The sequence below is a fragment of the Bombina bombina genome, chromosome 7, assembly GCF_027579735.1.
Source record: "Bombina bombina isolate aBomBom1 chromosome 7, aBomBom1.pri, whole genome shotgun sequence".
Lineage (NCBI taxonomy): Eukaryota > Metazoa > Chordata > Amphibia > Anura > Bombinatoridae > Bombina > Bombina bombina.
Genome location: NC_069505.1, coordinates 174123871 through 174142881, shown reverse-complemented (window position 1 = coordinate 174142881; position 19011 = coordinate 174123871). Strand labels below are relative to the sequence as shown.

Sequence of the window (19011 nt, the reverse complement as noted above, 5' to 3'; positions counted from 1 at the left end):
TTTTTACTATAGATACTCAGCTAATAAAACTTAAAGAAAGTAAGAACCTGTGAGTTTGCTTTCTATATTCCTACCAGAAAAGATGAGATTATCAAGATACAATACAGCAGAGGTCCAACAAATATTGGAAAATATAATTCACCAGATGTTAAAAGGTCAGTGAAATGCTGCAAGGTCAGAATGGCAAAATGAAATCTTACAATGATGGTGGCAAGTGAAGAAGACGGTCTTTCTTTTATTTATTAGATGTAAATGAGGCAAATTCAGAGCTGGCTGAAGACAATGAAAGACATTGAAATATACTAGAAATAAACGGGCTGTAGGTATTGCTTTTTCACAGTCATTTTGTCCAGCTTTGGTATCGATTAAACCATTCTCAACATTTTGTTCAAGGTGATTGATGTTTATTCTATTCTAGTCTGGACAGCAGGTGTAGACACTTGTGGGAAATTCTGACCTTGTGTAGAATTAAATAAGGAAGTCATATGCTCAATGTGTGAGCAGAATATCCATTAATGTTTTACTGCAAGATACTTACTGTACACAGATGGAATTATTTAATGTAGCATATCAGTGTCAGATGCAGAATTATGAGGGGACACATTTAGATGAACAAGTTTATGAAATTAAATACAAAAATCCAAAATCTAATGAAAACTCTGCTTGCAATGTATTGTTAAATCAACGAGCGCAAAACGACGAACTTACAATATCGCACATGATAACCTATTACTTCATAGAAGTCAATGGATCAAAAAAAGTGAAAAACCTGATCACATATTCTCAAGTACAGATACTGATATAAACATCCAGTATAAAACTTTTTTAAAATCTACTTAGAAGCTCACAGTTTAGAACTGTTGATGAGGTTAGGCTGGCACTCCCAGATGGGATGTATAAATGGATCATCTACAAAACATTTATGCAAAGAAAAATCTAGTGTCTAACCTACAATAGTGTCTTATTAAACAGAGCATAGGTGTTGCTTGGCAGAGACACTGGGGCCTATATATCAAGCTCCGTATAGAGCTTCAGGCTCGCCAGAAACACAAGTTATGAAAGTCTAAAGACTGCTGCTCCATAACCTTGATAAAGTTCTTTATTTCTCTGTTAGTAAAACACATATTCCCCCAGCAATTTAGTGGATTCCACACGAAAAGGAATGTTGCAGCAGAAAGGTCTGGTTAAGTCAGAGAGAATATTCTATTTGATTTAAATAATTTGTCTTCTCAAAATAACCCCTTGAAGATTTTTGTAAATAGCTTGATGTTGTCATCTGTACATAATGCCTTGCATATGATTGTTAATGTTTCTGTAAAACAAGAGACAGGGGGCGCCACATAGTGCAAATCAGAGCGACCAGAAGAATGGAATTGCAGGTAAACAGTGAACCTACTCACGTGGTAAAAAGCACCAAAAAGTCGCCCGGCAGACTCCCAAAACGCTTGGAACTGGTAAACTTGTCCTAGCAAGGGGATCCAAAATGTGATGCAGTTCCCACAGTGTTCACCAATTGTAGGCAAGACGAGCAGGATAACAGATGGTCTCCAGGACGTAGTAGGTGATAAATTGCGGCCACAGGGAGCGCCAAAAGGATACTCTAATGCTAGCCCTGAGCTCTGTAAACATGCCCCTTATATATGTTCTCTCCGACCATTTTGTGCTATACTGATCTTATTAAATTTTATCACATTTATTTTGATAATTTTTGTTGTAGTTTTGGTGCCTCTTATTTATACCAGCTGGTTTCCTCTTTTATCTTGGCGGTGTATCTGATTTTTAATGTATTTTAACCTAAGTATAATCAGATGACCTAGCTAATAATGGGCTAGATCACAAGTGGTGCTCTAACTTTTGAGCGCAAGCGATAAGGTGAGACAGAAGTTCAAGAACCTGTAGATAAAAGTTTTGAATCTCACCACTGGTGTGCCGCCTAATAAAAAAAGAAGGTATTGATTGTGGGTTTATTGCTGGGGGAGGAGAGGAAGTATCACTCATATTAAAATAGCACCATAAGTAATTTATGAATACAAAAAAACTTTTTTTCTTCTAACAATTTCACTTTATTTATATAATTTTAAATTAGCATTAGTTATACATTCAAATGCTTATCTTCAGTCATAAATAAATATTCTATGATTATACTTTAGTTGTGGAAAGAAGGAAGGAGGCGGCTTGCTCCAAAGTAAAACTCCAATTTATTGTTGTACATTAAAATTTCAGGAGGAAACACATCGTGAGATGAGCGTAGCACCACCAGGTCTCTGCTCCCTGGTAAGGTTGTTTGGATATTTCCTGTTATTTTGGAGATGTTGGTTACAGCAAGGTGTACGTAAGAGTGTGTTTGCAGCGGTTCAGCACTCAGCTATCTATATCCTTGAAAGTTTACTTGGACATTGAACATTGTATCCAGGATATCTAATATAGCCCTATCTAATTTTTTCTCTTACTTTATATTTTAGTTGTGTACACAAACCACAGGTTAAAGTGATACTTGAGCAATACAGGAAGTCCTTGATTAATGCTGTGGTTCCATTCCCGAAGGAACTGTTGGTTTATGCTGTGGTTCCGTTCCCGAAGGAATTGTTGGTTTATGCTGTGGTTCAGTTCCCGAAGGAACTGTTGGTTTATGCTGTGGTTCAGTTCCCGAAGGAAGTGTTGTTTTATGCTGTGGTTCAGTTCCCGAAGGAACTGTTGGTTTATGCTGTGGTTCATTTCCCGAAGGAAGTGTTGTTTTATGCTGTGGTTCAGTTCCCGAAGGAACTGTTGGTTTATGCTGTGGTTCCGTTCCAGAAGGAACTGTTGGTTTATGCTGTGGTTCCGTTCCCGAAGGAACAGTTGGTTTATGCTGTGGTTCCGTTCCCGAAAGAACAGTTGTTTTATGCTGTGGTTCGTTCCCGAAGGAACTGTTGTTTTATGCTGTGGTTCCCTTCCTGAAGGAACTGTTGGTTTATGCTGTGGTTCCGTTCCCAAAGGAACTGTTGGTTTATGCTGTGGTTCCATTCCCAAAGGAACTGTTGTTTTATGCTGTGGTTCTGTTCCTGAAGGAACTGTTGGTTTATGCTGTGGTTACATTCCCAAAGGAACTGTTGGTTTATGCTGTGGTTATATATTATTATAGTTAAAGTTTTGAAATGCACGCTAGGAACGTAACAAACTCATTTCTGTAGCTATATGAGTTTGCACACTTTAAATAAAGGTAAAATATAAAAACAATAAATCTGACAAAATACAAATGTTGAAATACTTTCCCTTTAAAGGGACAGTAAGCAGTTAAAGATAGTAATATAAAATAATAATAAAACAAGTTTGCAATATACCTTAATTATACATTTGACCCTTTCCTGTAATTTAAGTCTGAAAATAGTGGATTTTCCAGTCATAAAGGCAAAAGGAGTACAGGACAGGCTTCAGAAGTCTAACCCTGCCACATATCTGGTCCTAGTTTGCAGTTTGATATCTTATCATTTGTGCTGATGCCATACAATGGAGATTTTGTTAACAGGAGGAAGGGTGTAGTTCGGGATACACAAAAGTCCCAAAAGGTGCGCTTGTGACAACAGAGGGGAGAGGAGATCAGTAATAGGCCGCACTCTTGATAGGAGAACAAATCAGAAGAAACCTAGAAAGGAGAAAAAGAGGCGCCACATAGAGTAGTATGGTAAGGAATGCCCGGAAGTAGCAGGCCCAGAGCCCCTAGCAGTGGCAACTCACTGAAGGGAGCAGCACAACCGGAGTGCCGTACAAGGCAGCATGGGACCCACAGAGTCACCCGTAAGACTCAACCAGGCATCAGGAAATGTCTGATGTGATGTCAGATGACCAGGATAACCAATCGAGAGGGGCTATAGGAGAGGAACGGCCCAAAGGGAGACCCGACAGTCTCGATAAAAACCAGGAGCAAGGGATAGTATAAAAGTGTGATGAAACAGCATTTGTTTGCTGAGAAACGTGTTGCAAATCATTGTGTAACCAATAAATTTACACTTTTATACTATCCCTTGCTCCTGGTTTTTATCGAGACCGTCGGGTCTCCCTTTGGGCCATTCCTCTCCTATAGCCCCTCCCGATTGGTTCTCCTGGTCATCTGACATCATATCGGACGTTTTTCTGATGCCTGGTTGAGTCTTACGGGTGACTCTGTGAGTCCTGTGCTGCCTTGTACGGCACTCCGGTTGTGCCGCTCCCTTCGGCGAGTTGCCACTGCAAGGGGCTCTGGGCCTGCTACTGCCGGGCGTTCCTTACCATACTACTCTATGTGGTGCCTCTTTTTCTCCTTTCTAGGTATCTTTAGATTTTGTTAACACAATTGCAGTGACAAGCCCTATCTTCTCCAGAAGGAAGTCAGTAATGATTCCTCCAAATAATAAAAGTGGTAGGGGACCCCTAAAAACGATTTCAATAAACAAGGTGTTAATTAGGGATGGGTGAATATTTTGAAACATTCAAAATTAAAAACATTTTTTTTTATACATTTGTCCATTCAAATCGACCTTTGAATGTTTATCAAACATTCTAGCATTCTAATTTTGAATATTGGCTTTCAAATTTAAATTAACATTTGCTAATATTCATTTGAATATTCAAATTTTATGTATGCTCTCCGTTAACTATAACATTACATTTTGAATTAATTTATGCTATTCAAAATTTCCACATTCAATTTTGATTCAAATTAATGTATGAGATTTAAAATTTCAACATTCAATTTTAAATGTTCATAAAATAATTGAATATACATATTCAAAATTCAAATGTGTATATTTGGACTATTATGAACATTAAAATCTAAAGCAACATTCGAAAATCAAAAATAACATTACATTTTTTAATTTTAAAGTGAAGGTAAACTTTAATGAATGAAAGTCCGGTTTTTAAAAATATTATTAAAAAGAGGGGCACTTTCATTCATAAAAGCTTACAAAGCAGCCGTTTTGTTTAAAAACTTACCTTTCTTCTCTTCACAGCCGGAGCAGCTTCACCTGGGCTTTCATTTATCAAAGTTTATCTTCACTTTAAAGAAATGTAGTTCTTATTGCTATTCAACTGTGTAAAACGTATATATATAAAGAAATATTTATTCTAACATTTTAATTTTGATTTAGCCATATTCGCCCATCCCTAGTGTTAATCAGTTTACAAACTGTTTACAATGCCATTAAAGGGACCCTAAAAACTAAATAAATTTAATGCACCTTCCTCTAATCATGGGTGTTGGAACCCAGGTTACACTGCGAGTATATGAAGGAGAGCTACTGCACATGTGTAAACCGTTCAGTACTGGAATGTAGTGAAAGATAGATTTCAACATGGTGGCACCCATGACTAAAGGAAGGCGGGGAATAACCGCACTCTGTAAGGTTAGCCAAATTAAATAGTATCTGTGCACAGCGCAACTGAGTTGCTGAATCAACTAAGTATCATAATTTGTCCAAGTAGTGTTGCGCTCTTTCACAAGTTTATAGGAAAGCGTGGTAAAACAGAATCCCTTTGTTTGGCACCACAAAGTCTCCTTATATTTCAATAATCCCTCTTGGTTCCCAAGTGTACTTTATATGTCCATAGGGATATCCAACTGTCAGTGTGTGTAACACACAGGTAATGTAGAAATGTTCCAAACCTACTTCTGGCCGTCTTTGCACTGTGTAGACTGATTCTTGAGCCAGTCGCAGTGCTTCCCGATTCACCTTTATTGGACCGTTTGCGGCTTAGATTCACAACCTTGTCTTCCTGGATCTACCGGTGCTCTGTGGGGCCGGAATTAGTGGGTTTTGCAGTATAGCAGTGTCCAAACAACGTGTTTAAGCTGGCAATCCCAGCCTTTGTCAAGCTGCTCACCGCTTCTTGTTCATCAATATTTATACTGACCGTGGGCTTATAACTGTTAAAGGGATATTACCCAATTAAAGCATAATCATAGCATTGCTGTCACAGATTCATTTCATTATATATAGTTGGAAAGTATTTCCAAAATCGCTAATTATGAGGTATTTCATTTAAAAGAATATACAAGGAACATGTTGAAAAACCTTATGAAAAATACTTCATAAAAGATTCTTCTTAGTAAGTGTTATTTGAGAATGTTTGCCAAAATTAAACAGCATACCTAAAAGACATAAACATAAAAAACAGAAACCAATGAACTATTTAATTAATTAGTAGATATGTTAAAAAGGAATTCTCTATTGAAAAGAAATTTGATGCAATTTTTTTCTTTCATGTAATTAGCAAGAGTCCATGAGCTAGTGACGTATGGGATATACATTCCTACCAGGAGGGGCAAAGTTTCCCAAACCTCAAAATGCCTATAAATACACCCCTCACCACACCCACAATTCAGTTTTACAAACTTTGCCTCCGATGGAGGTGGTGAAGTAAGTTTGTGCTAGATTCTACGTTGATATGCGCTCCGCAGCAAGTTGGAGCCCGGTTTTCCTCTCAGCGTGCAGTGAATGTCAGAGGGATGTGAGGAGAGTATTGCCTATTTGAATGCAGTGATCTCCTTCTAATGGGTCTATTTCATAGGTTCTCTGTTATCGGTCGTAGAGATTCATCTCTTACCTCCCTTTTCAGATCGACGATATACTCTTATATATACCATTACCTCTGCTGATTCTCGTTTCAGTACTGGTTTGGCTATCTACTATATGTAGATGAGTGTCCTGGGGTAAGTAAGTCTTATTTTCTGTGACACTCCTAGCTATGGTTGGGCACTTTGTTTATAAAGTTCTAAATATATGTATTCAAACATTTATTTGCCTTGACTCAGAATGTTCAACTTTCCTTATTTTCAGACAGTCAGTTTCATATTTGGGATAATGCATTTCAATTTAACATTTTTCTTACCTTAAAATTTGACTTTTTCCCTGTGGGCTGTTAGGCTCGCGGGGGCTGAAAATGCTTCATTTTATTGCGTCATTCTTGGCGCGGACTTTTTTGGTGCAAAAATTCTATTTCCGTTTCCGGCGTCATACGTGTCGCCGGAAGTTGCGTCATTTTTTGACGTTATTTTGCGCCAAAAATGTCGGCGTTCCGGATGTGGCGTCATTTTTGGCGCGAGAAAATATGGGCGTCACTTTTGTCTCCACATTATTTAAGTCTCATTTTTTATTGCTTCTGGTTGCTAGAAGCTTGTTCTTTGGCATTTTTTCCCATTCCTGAAACTGTCATTTAAGGAATTTGATCAATTTTGCTTTATATATATGTTGTTTTTTCTCTTACATATTGCAAGATGTCTCACGTTGCATCTGAGTCAGAAGATACTACAGGAAAATCGCTGTCAAGTGCTGAATCTACCAAAGCTAAGTGTATCTGCTGTAAACTTTTGGTAGCTATTCCTCCAGCTGTTGTTTGTATTGATTGTCATGACAAACTTGTTAAAGCAGATAATATTTCCTTTAGTAAAGTACCATTGCCTGTTGCAGTTCCTTCAACATCTAAGGTGCAGAATGTTCCTGATAATATAAGAGATTTTGTTTCTGAATCCATAAAGAAGGCTATGTCTGTTATTTCTCCTTCTAGTAAACGTAAAAAATCTTTTAAAACTTCTCTCCCTACAGATGAATTTTTAACTGAACATCATCATTCTGATTCTGATGATTCCTCTGGTTCAGAGGATTCTGTCTCAGAGGTTGATGCTGATAAATCTTCATATTTATTTAAAATGGAATTTATTCGTTCTTTACTTAAAGAAGTCCTAATTGCTTTAGAAATAGAGGATTCTGGTCCTCTTGATACTAAATCTAAACGTTTAAATAAGGTTTTTAAATCTCCTGTAGTTATTCCAGAAGTTTTTCTGCAGTAATTTCCAAAGAATGGGATAATTTGGGTAATTCATTTACTCCTTCTAAACGTTTTAAGCAATTATATCCTGTGCCGTCTGACAGATTAGAATTTTGGGACAAGATCCCTAAAGTTGATGGGGCTATTTCTACCCTTGCTAAACGTACTACTATTCCTACGTCAGATGGTACTTCGTTTAAGGATCCTCTAGATAGGAAAATTGAGTCCTTTCTAAGAAAAGCTTATCTGTGTTCAGGTAATCTTCTTAGACCTGCTATATCTTTGGCTGATGTTGCTGCAGCTTCAACTTTTTGGTTGGAAACTTTAGCGCAACAAGTAACACATCGTAATTCTCATGATATTATTATTCTTCTTCAACATGCTAATAATTTTATCTGTGATGCCATTTTTGATATTATCAGAGTTGATGTCAGGTTTATGTCTCTAGCTATTTTAGCTAGAAGAGCTTTATGGCTTAAAACTTGGAATGCTGATATGGCTTCTAAATCAACTTTACTTTCCATTTCTTTCCAGGGTAACAAATTATTTGGTTCTCAGTTGGATTCCATTATTTCAACTGTTACTGGTGGGAAAGGAACTTTTTTACCACAGGATAAAAAATCTAAAGGTAAAAACAGGGCTAATAATCGTTTTCGTTCCTTTCGCTTCAACAAAGAACAAAAGCCTGATCCTTCATCCTCAGGAGCAGTTTCAGTTTGGAGACCATCTCCAGTCTGGAATAAATCCAAGCCAGCTAGAAAGGCAAAGCCTGCTTCTAAGTCCACATGAAGGTGCGGCCCTCATTCCAGCTCAGCTGGTAGGGGGCAGGTTACGTTTTTTCAAGGAAATTTGGATCAATTCTGTTCACAATCTTTGGATTCAGAGCATTGTTTCAGAAGGGTACAGAATTGGTTTCAAGTTGAGACCTCCTGCAAAGAGATTTTTTCTTTCCCGTGTCCCAGTAAATCCAGTAAAAGCTCAAGCATTTCTGAAATGTGTTTCAGATCTAGAGTTGACTGGAGTAATTATGCCAGTTCCAGTTCCGGAACAGGGGATGGGGTTTTATTCAAATCTCTTCATTGTACCAAAGAAGGAGAATTCTTTCAGACCAGTTCTGGATCTAAAAATATTGAATCGTTATGTAAGGATACCAAAGTTCAAGATGGTAACTGTAAGGACTATCTTACCTTTTGTTCAGCAAGGGAATTTTATGTCCACAATAGATTTACAGGATGCATATCTGCATATTCCGATTCATCCAGATCATTATCAGTTCCTGAGATTCTCGTTTCTGGACAAGCATTACCAGTTTGTGGCTCTGCCGTTTGGCCTAGCTACAGCTCCAAGAATTTTTACAAAGGTTCTCGGTGCCCTGCTGTCTGTAATCAGAGAACAGGGTATTGTGGTATTTCCTTATTTGGACGATATCTTGGTACTTGCTCAGTCTTTACATTTAGCAGAATCTCATACGAATCGACTTGTGTTGTTTCTTCAAGATCATGGTTGGAGGATCAATTTACCAAAAAGTTCTTTGATTCCTCAGACAAGGGTAACCTTTCTGGGTTTCCAGATGGATTCAGTGTCCATGACTCTGTCTTTAACAGACAAGAGACGTCTAAAGTTGATTACAGCTTGTCGAAACCTTCAGTCACAATCATTCCCTTCGGTAGCCTTATGCATGGAAATTCTAGGTCTTATGACTGCTGCATCGGACGCGATCCCCTTTGCTCGTTTTCACATGCGACCTCTTCAGCTCTGTATGCTGAAGCAATGGTGCAAGGATTACACGAAGATATCTCAATTAATATCTTTAAAACCGATTGTTCGACACTCTCTAACATGGTGGACAGATCACCATCGTTTAATTCAGGGGGCTTCTTTTGTGCTTCCGACCTGGACTGTAATTTCAACAGATGCAAGTCTCACAGGTTGGGGAGCTGTGTGGGGATCTCTGACGGCACAAGGAGTTTGGGAATCTCAGGAGGTGAGATTACCGATCAATATTTTGGAACTCCGTGCAATTTTCAGAGCTCTTCAGTTTTGGCCTCTTCTGAAGAGAGAATCGTTCATTTGTTTTCAGACAGACAATGTCACAACTGTGGCATACATCAATCATCAAGGAGGGACTCACAGTCCTCTGGCTATGAAAGAAGTATCTCGAATTTTGGTTTGGGCGGAATCCAGCTCCTGTCTAATCTCTGCGGTTCATATCCCAGGTGTAGACAATTGGGAAGCGGATTATCTCAGTCGCCAAACGTTGCATCCGGGCGAATGGTCTCTTCACCCAGAGGTATTTCTTCAGATTGTTCAAATGTGGGAACTTCCAGAAATAGATCTGATGGCGTCCCATCTAAACAAGAAACTTCCCAGGTATCTGTCCAGATCCCGGGATCCTCAGGCGGAGGCAGTGGATGCATTATCACTTCCTTGGAAGTATCATCCTGCCTATATCTTTCCGCCTCTAGTTCTTCTTCCAAGAGTAATCTCCAAGATTCTGAAGGAATGCTCGTTTGTTCTGCTGGTAGCTCCGGCATGGCCTCACAGGTTTTGGTATGCGGATCTTGTCCGGATGGCCTCTTGCCAACCGTGGACTCTTCCGTTAAGACCAGACCTTCTGTCACAAGGTCCTTTTTTCCATCAGGATCTGAAATCCTTAAATTTAAAGGTATGGAGATTGAACGCTTGATTCTTGGTCAAAGAGGTTTCTCTGACTCTGTGATTAATACTATGTTACAGGCTCGTAAATCTGTATCTCGAGAGATATATTATAGAGTCTGGAAGACTTATATTTCTTGGTGTCTTTCTCATCATTTTTCCTGGCATTCTTTTAGAATACCGAGAATTTTACAGTTCCTTCAGGATGGTTTAGATAAGGGTTTGTCCGCAAGTTCTTTGAAAGGACAAATCTCTGCTCTTTCTGTTCTTTTTCACAGAAAGATTGCTATTCTTCCTGATATTCATTGTTTTGTACAAGCTTTGGTTCGTATAAAACCTGTCATTAAGTCAATTTCTCCTCCTTGGAGTTTGAATTTGGTTCTGGGAGCTCTTCAAGCTCCTCCGTTTGAACCTATGCATTCATTGGACATTAAATTACTTTCTTGGAAAGTTTTGTTCCTTTTGGCCATCTCTTCTGCCAGAAGAGTTTCTGAATTATCTGCTCTTTCTTGTGAGTCTCCTTTTCTGATTTTTCATCAGGATAAGGCGGTGTTGCGAACTTCTTTTGAATTTTTACCTAAAGTTGTGAATTCCAACAACATTAGTAGAGAAATTGTGGTTCCTTCATTATGTCCTAATCCTAAGGAGAAATCGTTGCATTCTTTGGATGTTGTTAGAGCTTTGAAATATTATGTTGAAGCTACGAAATCTTTTCGTAAGACTTCTAGTCTATTTGTTATCTTTTCCGGTTCTAGAAAAGGCCAGAAAGCTTCTGCCATTTCTTTGGCATCTTGGTTGAAATCTTTAATTCATCTTGCCTATGTTGAGTCGGGTAAAACTCCGCCTCAAAGAATTACAGCTCATTCTACTAGGTCAGTTTCTACTTCCTGGGCGTTTAGGAATGAAGCTTCGGTTGACCAGATCTGCAAAGCAGCAACTTGGTCCTCTTTGCATACTTTTACTAAATTCTACCATTTTGATGTATTTTCTTCTTCTGAAGCAGTTTTTGGTAGAAAAGTACTTCAGGCAGCGGTTTCAGTTTGAATCTTCTGCTTATGTTTTTCGTTAAACTTTATTTTGGGTGTGGATTATTTTCAGCAGGAATTGGCTGTCTTTATTTTATCCCTCCCTCTCTAGTGACTCTTGTGTGGAAAGATCCACTTCTTGGGTAGTCATTATCCCATACGTCACTAGCTCATGGACTCTTGCTAATTACATGAAAGAAAACATAATTTATGTAAGAACTTACCTGATAAATTCATTTCTTTCATATTAGCAAGAGTCCATGAGGCCCGCCCTTTTTTTTTTGTGGTGGTTATGATTTTGTATAAAGCACAATTATTCCAATTCCTTATTTTATATGCTTTCGCACTTTTTTATCACCCCACTTCTTGGCTATTCGTTAAACTGAATTGTGGGTGTGGTGAGGGGTGTATTTATAGGCATTTTGAGGTTTGGGAAACTTTGCCCCTCCTGGTAGGAATGTATATCCCATACGTCACTAGCTCATGGACTCTTGCTAATATGAAAGAAATGAATTTATCAGGTAAGTTCTTACATAAATTATGTTTTTTTCCAAAATGCTCCTTATAAATTATATTCTTTTAAATTAAATACCTCATAATTAGTGATTTAGGAAATACTTTACAACTATACAATGTAATATACAATATAATGAAATGAATCTGTGACAGCAATGCTATCATTATATGCTTTAATTGGGTAATATCCCTTTAACAGTTATAAGCCCACAGAAAGTATAAATATTGATGAATTGATACACTGTATGTATACGTGAACATGTGCAAGTGTGAAGTGTTTTATGTTTATTTTTATTTGAAATAGTAGAGCACAGAACTAAATAGAGAACCCCACTACTTAAGCGAAACTTTGTGCTCCATCTATTTAGGGTTTCAAGGTGTCCAATATATAACTGGGAGGCGGGAGGGGGGGTAGCGGCACAGTAGGATGAAACCACCTCCCTGAAATGAGTTTTTGCAGGTTGAGATGTCTGTTAATATAAATATCAGATATCACTTCTCCACTATATAAGTTTAAGCTTAGAGCACTTTATCTTCACATTTCTTGTTCTGTTAGGAATACACAGTTTGTAGAGGGTACAACAAGAAAATAGAGCACACTTAGGCCTAGATTTAGAGTTCGGCGGTAAAAGGGCTGTTAACGCTCCGCGGGCTTTTTTCTGGCCGCACCATAAATTTAACTCCGGTATCGAGAGTTAAAACAAATGCTGCGTTAGGCTCCAAAAAAGGAGCGTAGGGCATTTTTACCGCAAATGCAACTCTCGATACCAGAGTTGCTTACGGACGCGGCCGGCATCAAAAACGTGCTCGTGCACGATTCTCCCATAGGAAACAATGGGGCTGTTTGAGCTGAAAAAAAACCTAACACCTGCAAAAAAGCAGCGTTCAGCTCCTAACGCAGCCCCATTGTTTCCTATGGGAAAACACTTCCTACGTCTGCACCTAACACTCTAACATGTACCCCGAGTCTAAACACCCCTAACCTTACACTGTTCCGATCAGCCAATAGAATGCGAGCTCAATCTGATTGGCTGATTGGATCAGCCAATCGGATTGAACTTGATTCTGATTGGCTGATTCCATCAGCCAATCAGAATATTCCTACCTTAATTCCGATTGGCTGATAGAATCCTATCAGCCAATCGGAATTCGAGGGACGCCATCTTGGATGACGTCCCTTAAAGGAACCGTCATTCGTCGTCTAGTCGTCGGAAGAAGAGGATGGATCCGCGCTGGAGGTCTTCAAGATGGAGCCGGTCGTCATCGGATGGAAGAACATAGAAGATGCCGCTTGGAGAAGATGTTTGCCGGTCCGGATGTCCTCTTCTTGCCGGATAGGAGGAAGACTTTGGAGCACCGGATTATGGATCGCCAACCCCCGCTTGGGTTGGATGAAGATCTTGGAGCCAGGACGGATCGGTGATACCTGGATGGTGAAGACAAGGTAGGAAGATCTTCAGGGGATTAGTGTTAGGTTTATTTAAGGGGGTTTGGGTTAGATTAGGGGTATGTGGGTGGTGGGTTGTAATGTTGGGGGGGGGTATTGTATGTTTTTTTTTACAGGCAAAAGAGCTGAAATTCTTGGGGCATGCCCCGCAAAGGGCCCTGTTCAGGGCTGGTAAGGTAAAAGAGCTTGTAATTTTTGTATTTTAGAATAGGGTAGGGAATTTTTTATTTTGGGGGTCTTTGTTATTTTATTAGGGGGCTTAGAGTAGGTGTAATTAGTTTAAAATTGTTGTAATATTTTTCTTATGTTTGTAAATATTTTTTTATTTTCTGTAACTTAGTTCTTTTTTATTTTTTTGTACTTTAGATAGTTTATTTAATTGTATTTATTTGTAGCAATTGTGTTTAATTAATTTATTGATAGTGTAGTGTTAGGTTAATTGTAGGTAATTGTAGGTAGTTTATTTAATTATTTTATTGATAGGGTAGTGTTAGGTTTAATTATATCTTAGGTTAGGATTTATTTTACAGGTAAATTTGTAATTATTTTAACTAGGTAACTATTAAATAGTTCTTAACTATTTAATAGCTATTGTACCTGGTTAAAATAATTACAAAGTTGCCTGTAAAATAAATATTAATCCTAAAATAGCTATAATATAAATGTAATTTATATTGTAGCTATATTAGGATTTATTTTACAGGTAAGTATTTAGCTTTAAATAGGAATCATTTATTTAATAAGAGTTAATTTATTTCGTTAGATAAAAATTATATTTAACTTAGGGGGGTGTTAGTGTTAGGGTTAGACTTAGCTTTAGGGGTTAATACATTTATTAGAATAGCGGTGAGCTCCGGTCGGCAGATTAGGGGTTAATAATTGAAGGTAGGTGTCAGCGATGTTAGGGAGGGCAGATTAGGGGTTAATACTATTTATGATAGGGTTAGTGAGGCGGATTAGGGGTTTATAACTTTATTATAGTAGCGCTCAGGTCCGCTCGGCAGATTAGGGGTTAATAAGTGTAGGTAGGTGTCGGCGACGTTGTGGGGGGCAGATTAGGGGTTAATAAATATAACATAGGGGTCGGCGATGTTAGGGGCAGCAGATTAGGGGTACATAGGGATAACGTAGGTGGCGGCGATTTGCGGTCGGAAGATTAGGGGTTAATTATTTTAAGTAGCTTGCGGCGACGTTGTGGGGGGCAAGTTAGGGGTTAATAAATATAATATAGGGGTCGGCGGGGTTAGGGGCAGCAGATTAGGGGTACATAAGTATAACGTAGGTGGCGGTCGGCAGATTAGGGGTTAAAAATTTTAATCGAGTGGCGGCGATGTGGGGGGAGCTCGGTTTAGGGGTACATAGGTAGTTTATGGGTGTTAGTGTACTTTAGGGTACAGTAGTTAAGAGCTTTAGAAACCGGCGTTAGCCAGAAAGCTCTTAACTCCTGCTTTTTTCAGGCGGCTGGAATCTTGTCGTTAGAGCTCTAACGCTCACTGCAGAAACGACTCTAAATACCAGCGTTAGAAAGATCCCATTGAAAAGATAGGCTACGCAAATGGCGTAGGGGGATCTGCGGTATGGAAAAGTCGCGGCTGAAAAGTGAGCGTTAGACCCTTTAATCACTGACTCCAAATACCAGCGGGCGCCCAAAACCAGCGTTAGGAGCCTCTAACGCTGGTTTTGACGGCTACCGCCGAACTCTAAATCTAGGCCGTATTTTGCAGCGCAAGTACACACCACCTCCTTTTGCAGAGGCAGGGAATAACCTCAGTACTATGTTTATAAAATGTATTTTGTGTTTAATGTCCCTTTAAATGGAAAGGCTCTTTAATTCCTGTACACAAATGCCTCTCACACAGTGCAGTGTGTTCTTTTGAAGAATTCACATAAACTGCAATATGTCATTTTCTTCCGTCCTGCTGTAACGGTCTCATTACAGATGTAAAACCAGTGTTAACCACAGTTTTGATTTTTTTTTTTCTTTTTCTCCAACTTTTAACATGAGTGAAAACAATGATTAAAAATCATCTGAACAGACAGAATACAGTATTTGAAAGAGGTTGAAATTGTTTTTCAAGTGGTTTGAGGCTGTTGAAATATAGAAATAAAAAGTAATGTAAAAATCAATTTGAAAAGTGCTTTGTGATGAACTGCCAAACTGTTGGTGAGGTCTTAGTGAAAAGTGACATAGATTTTCAGGGTGCAAATTGGAATTTGAAACCCCTGCAAAAGCCTAAGTGCTATTATTAATAAAATAAATTAAAGGGACATGAAACTCAACATGATTTAGTAAAGAGAATACCATTTTAAACAACGTTCCAATTTACTTCTATTATTTCATTTGCTTCCTCTTTTAGATATCCTTTGTTGAAGAAATAGCGAAGCACATGGGAGGCATCAATGTGTAGCCACCAATCAGCAGCTACTGTGCCTATTTAGATATGGCTTTTCAACAAAAGATATCAAGAAAATAAAGCAAACTATATAACTGAAGTCAATTGGAAAGTTGTTTAAAATTGCATGTTCTTTCTAAATCCCGAAAGAAAAAACAAACTGGGTTTCATTTCCCTTTTAGCTGTGATTTGGCTCAGATGATAAATCAGCCAACTGCAGTACCCTTAAACACAGAGGTTAATAAATCATGAAAAGCTAAGCTCGCATGCTGTATGGTACCTCTCCAAACTCTTCATACAGCTCCTCCATGTAGGTTGTACCCTCTCTGTCAAGAGAGATATCTCCTTGTAACTCAGATTGGTCACTTTCACTTGTCTTTCGACTGTGTTCGTTTTCAGATTCTTCTACGTTGTCTTTCTCCGACTTGTCAGAAAGAGCATCATTTTCTGCTACACATTCATTAAGCCTACAAATAAATGACAAATACTCACTAGCATGTCATTTAAATCTTTCACTGATGAGCAAAGAAATGTACTGGTTTAGGAAAATAATACTATTCTCCTGGTATTTGGATCAAATAAGTATCCACTCTCTCCTCCTATAATTAGAAAATGTAATTGTATCAGTCTCATTGCGTATCAATCTGTGAAAGAACACTCTCATTACAGACATGGAAGTTGATTACAGGGATCTGAAACCCATTTTTTTCATTTCAAGATTCAGCTAGAGAAGCAATTTTAAGCAACTTTCTAATTTACTCCTATTATCAATTTTTCTTAGTTCTCTTGCTATCTTTTTTTGAAAAGCAGGAATGTAAAGCTTAGGAGCCGGCCCATTTTTTGGTTCAGAACCTAGGTAGCGCTAAATTAAGCCACCAATCAGCAAGCACTACCCAATTTTTCTGAATCATGAAAGAAAAATCGGGGTTTCGTATCCCATTAAATTGCGTAATAGATTTAATATTTTCTCCAATCGTAACATTTTATGATCCATTTCTATACATTAAAATTAAAATATTGATGCTATAATGCAAAACTGTTATTCAAAGTAAAATGATGTTGCATTTGCTGACCAACAAATAACAATGCATATAAATAAAAGCATTTAATTTCCTTCAATCATAGACTGACTCTTATGATTAAATATTACTTATATATTCACTTAACTCTTCTGACATATTATGCTTACTACAGCAATGGTTGAAAACCCAGCCAACTTCAGCTTTTAAATATTTATTATCACGTAAGTTAACCACTAAGATAGCGCAGCTATAAGCATTTAGTGGGCACCCCATGCAACAGAATTTGTTAGTCCTTTACAAATAAATTAATGAATAAATAATAGGCCTACCAGAAAGCTACCGAACAAGGGTTTATCGCAGTTGTTTGCACGCGCCAGAAGTAGCTTGCATAATACAAGTTGAAAGTAAACGTGTTCACTAGAGTGCAATTGAATTTAAAGGGTTAGCGCAAATTTAGAGCTCTGGTTAACCGTTGTGCTCCATAAAAAGTTTTACAAAAAACATTAAAAATACCTTTAAGATTACAGTTAACCTAATATTAACACTGTCTAATAAAAATTATTGTAAAAATTCCTTACCACAAAATATACCTGAGCAACGAGACTTTTCCCCCCACCCTCTCTCTTTTTCACTCCCTTCCTACTCCTATGTCCCTGACGTATGTCTTCTATGGTTTAGACTCACTCATTTAAGCCATGACATGGTTCGGTTACCGTTACTTTAATGTCCAACAGGCTATAATTAAGACGTGTGTGTCTATGATCCTGTATGTCATAGTAAGCCTGGAGTTGCCTTTTTGCAAACTGTGTGATGCTTCTTAGTGCAGAATTCTATAACATTAGCTTAGTGTCAAGTTTCTAAAGCAAATTGTTAGATAGATAGTTAGCAAAGAATGGGTCTGTTTTCTTCTCCTAAGCACATCTGGGCACGCTGTCTAATCACAGCCGGCTGATTGCGCTATTAAACTCAGACCAGAGCAGGAGCGAGCTACATTGATTTTAATAGCGCAATCAGCCGGCTGTGATTAGACAGTGTGCCCGCGATGCGCTTAGCAGAAGAAAACAGAGCCAGGAGCAACGTTCTGTTTTCTATGCTAAATATCTATCGAACAATTTTCTTTAGAAACCTGACACTAAGCTAATGTTATATAATTCTGCACTATGAATTATATAACATTATTTGCTAGGTTTACTGGCCCTTTAACTTGTGTTTGCACTGTAAATATTTCACATTCCATTGTTCTTCACACAGGGGAATATATTCTATAGGTACTGAAAGGTAAGTAAAGGTTTTCTGACAAATCTGTTAGGGTGTACTCGGTTGCAATATGGTAACTGCGGCTTTTTGTGCGTGTTGGATTAGCACTTGAGTGAAAACTTTTTACTTTCAACTTGTAATACACATGGTATCCGACAAGCAAAAAAAGCCGAAGTCGAGCGGAGTTAGAGTGCAAGCATGAGAGATAAATAGCGCTCCACTAGTAATCTAGAACAAAGGTTATTATTTTTTTTGTTTTTTTAAAGGGACAGTCTACTCCAGATTTTGTATTGTTTAAAAAGATAGATAATCCCTTTATTACCCATTCCCCAATTTTGCATAACCAAACAGTTATATTAATACACTTTTTACCTCTGTAATCACCTTGTATATAAGGCCCTGCAGACTGCCCCCTTATTTCAGTTCTTTTTACAGACTTGCATTTTAGCCAATCGGTGCCCTCTCATAAGTAACTCCACGGGAGTGAGCACAATGTTATCTATATGACACACATGAACTAACGCCCTATAGTTGTGAAAAACTGTCAAAATGCGCTAAGATAAGAGGAGGCCTTCAAGGGCTTAGAAATTAGCATATAAGCCTTCCTAGATTTAGCTTTCAACAAAGAATAACAAAAGAACAAATGATGATGATAAAAAGTGAGTTGGAACGTTGTTTAAATTTGCATGCCCTTTCTGAATCATGAAAGTTTAATTTTGACTAGAGTGTCCGTTTCAATAGTTGTTAATCAAGATGTCAAAAAAATAGCACCATCTGGTAGTTCACATAGCTGTCAGAGTTTTGTCTTATGCTTGTCAAATTACAACAGAGAAAGTCTGTTTTTGCTTTCAAGTCAATGGGAGCCAAAAACGTATCATTTGCACGCAAATTGCCAGCTTTCCACCCAAAATTAC

General features: G+C 38.1%; 1 protein-coding gene across 3 annotated transcripts in view; it reads right to left on the bottom strand.

The window, feature by feature from the left end:
- Positions 1 to 19011, bottom strand: part of OSBPL5 (oxysterol binding protein like 5) — a 526154-nt gene that overhangs the window by 191581 nt on the left and 315562 nt on the right. For all 3 annotated transcript variants that reach the window (XM_053720419.1, XM_053720421.1, XM_053720420.1), the window contains one exon: positions 16099 to 16285. In XM_053720419.1, coding sequence (XP_053576394.1) covers positions 16099 to 16285 — 187 coding nt within the window. The remainder of the gene's footprint in view (positions 1 to 16098; positions 16286 to 19011) is intronic.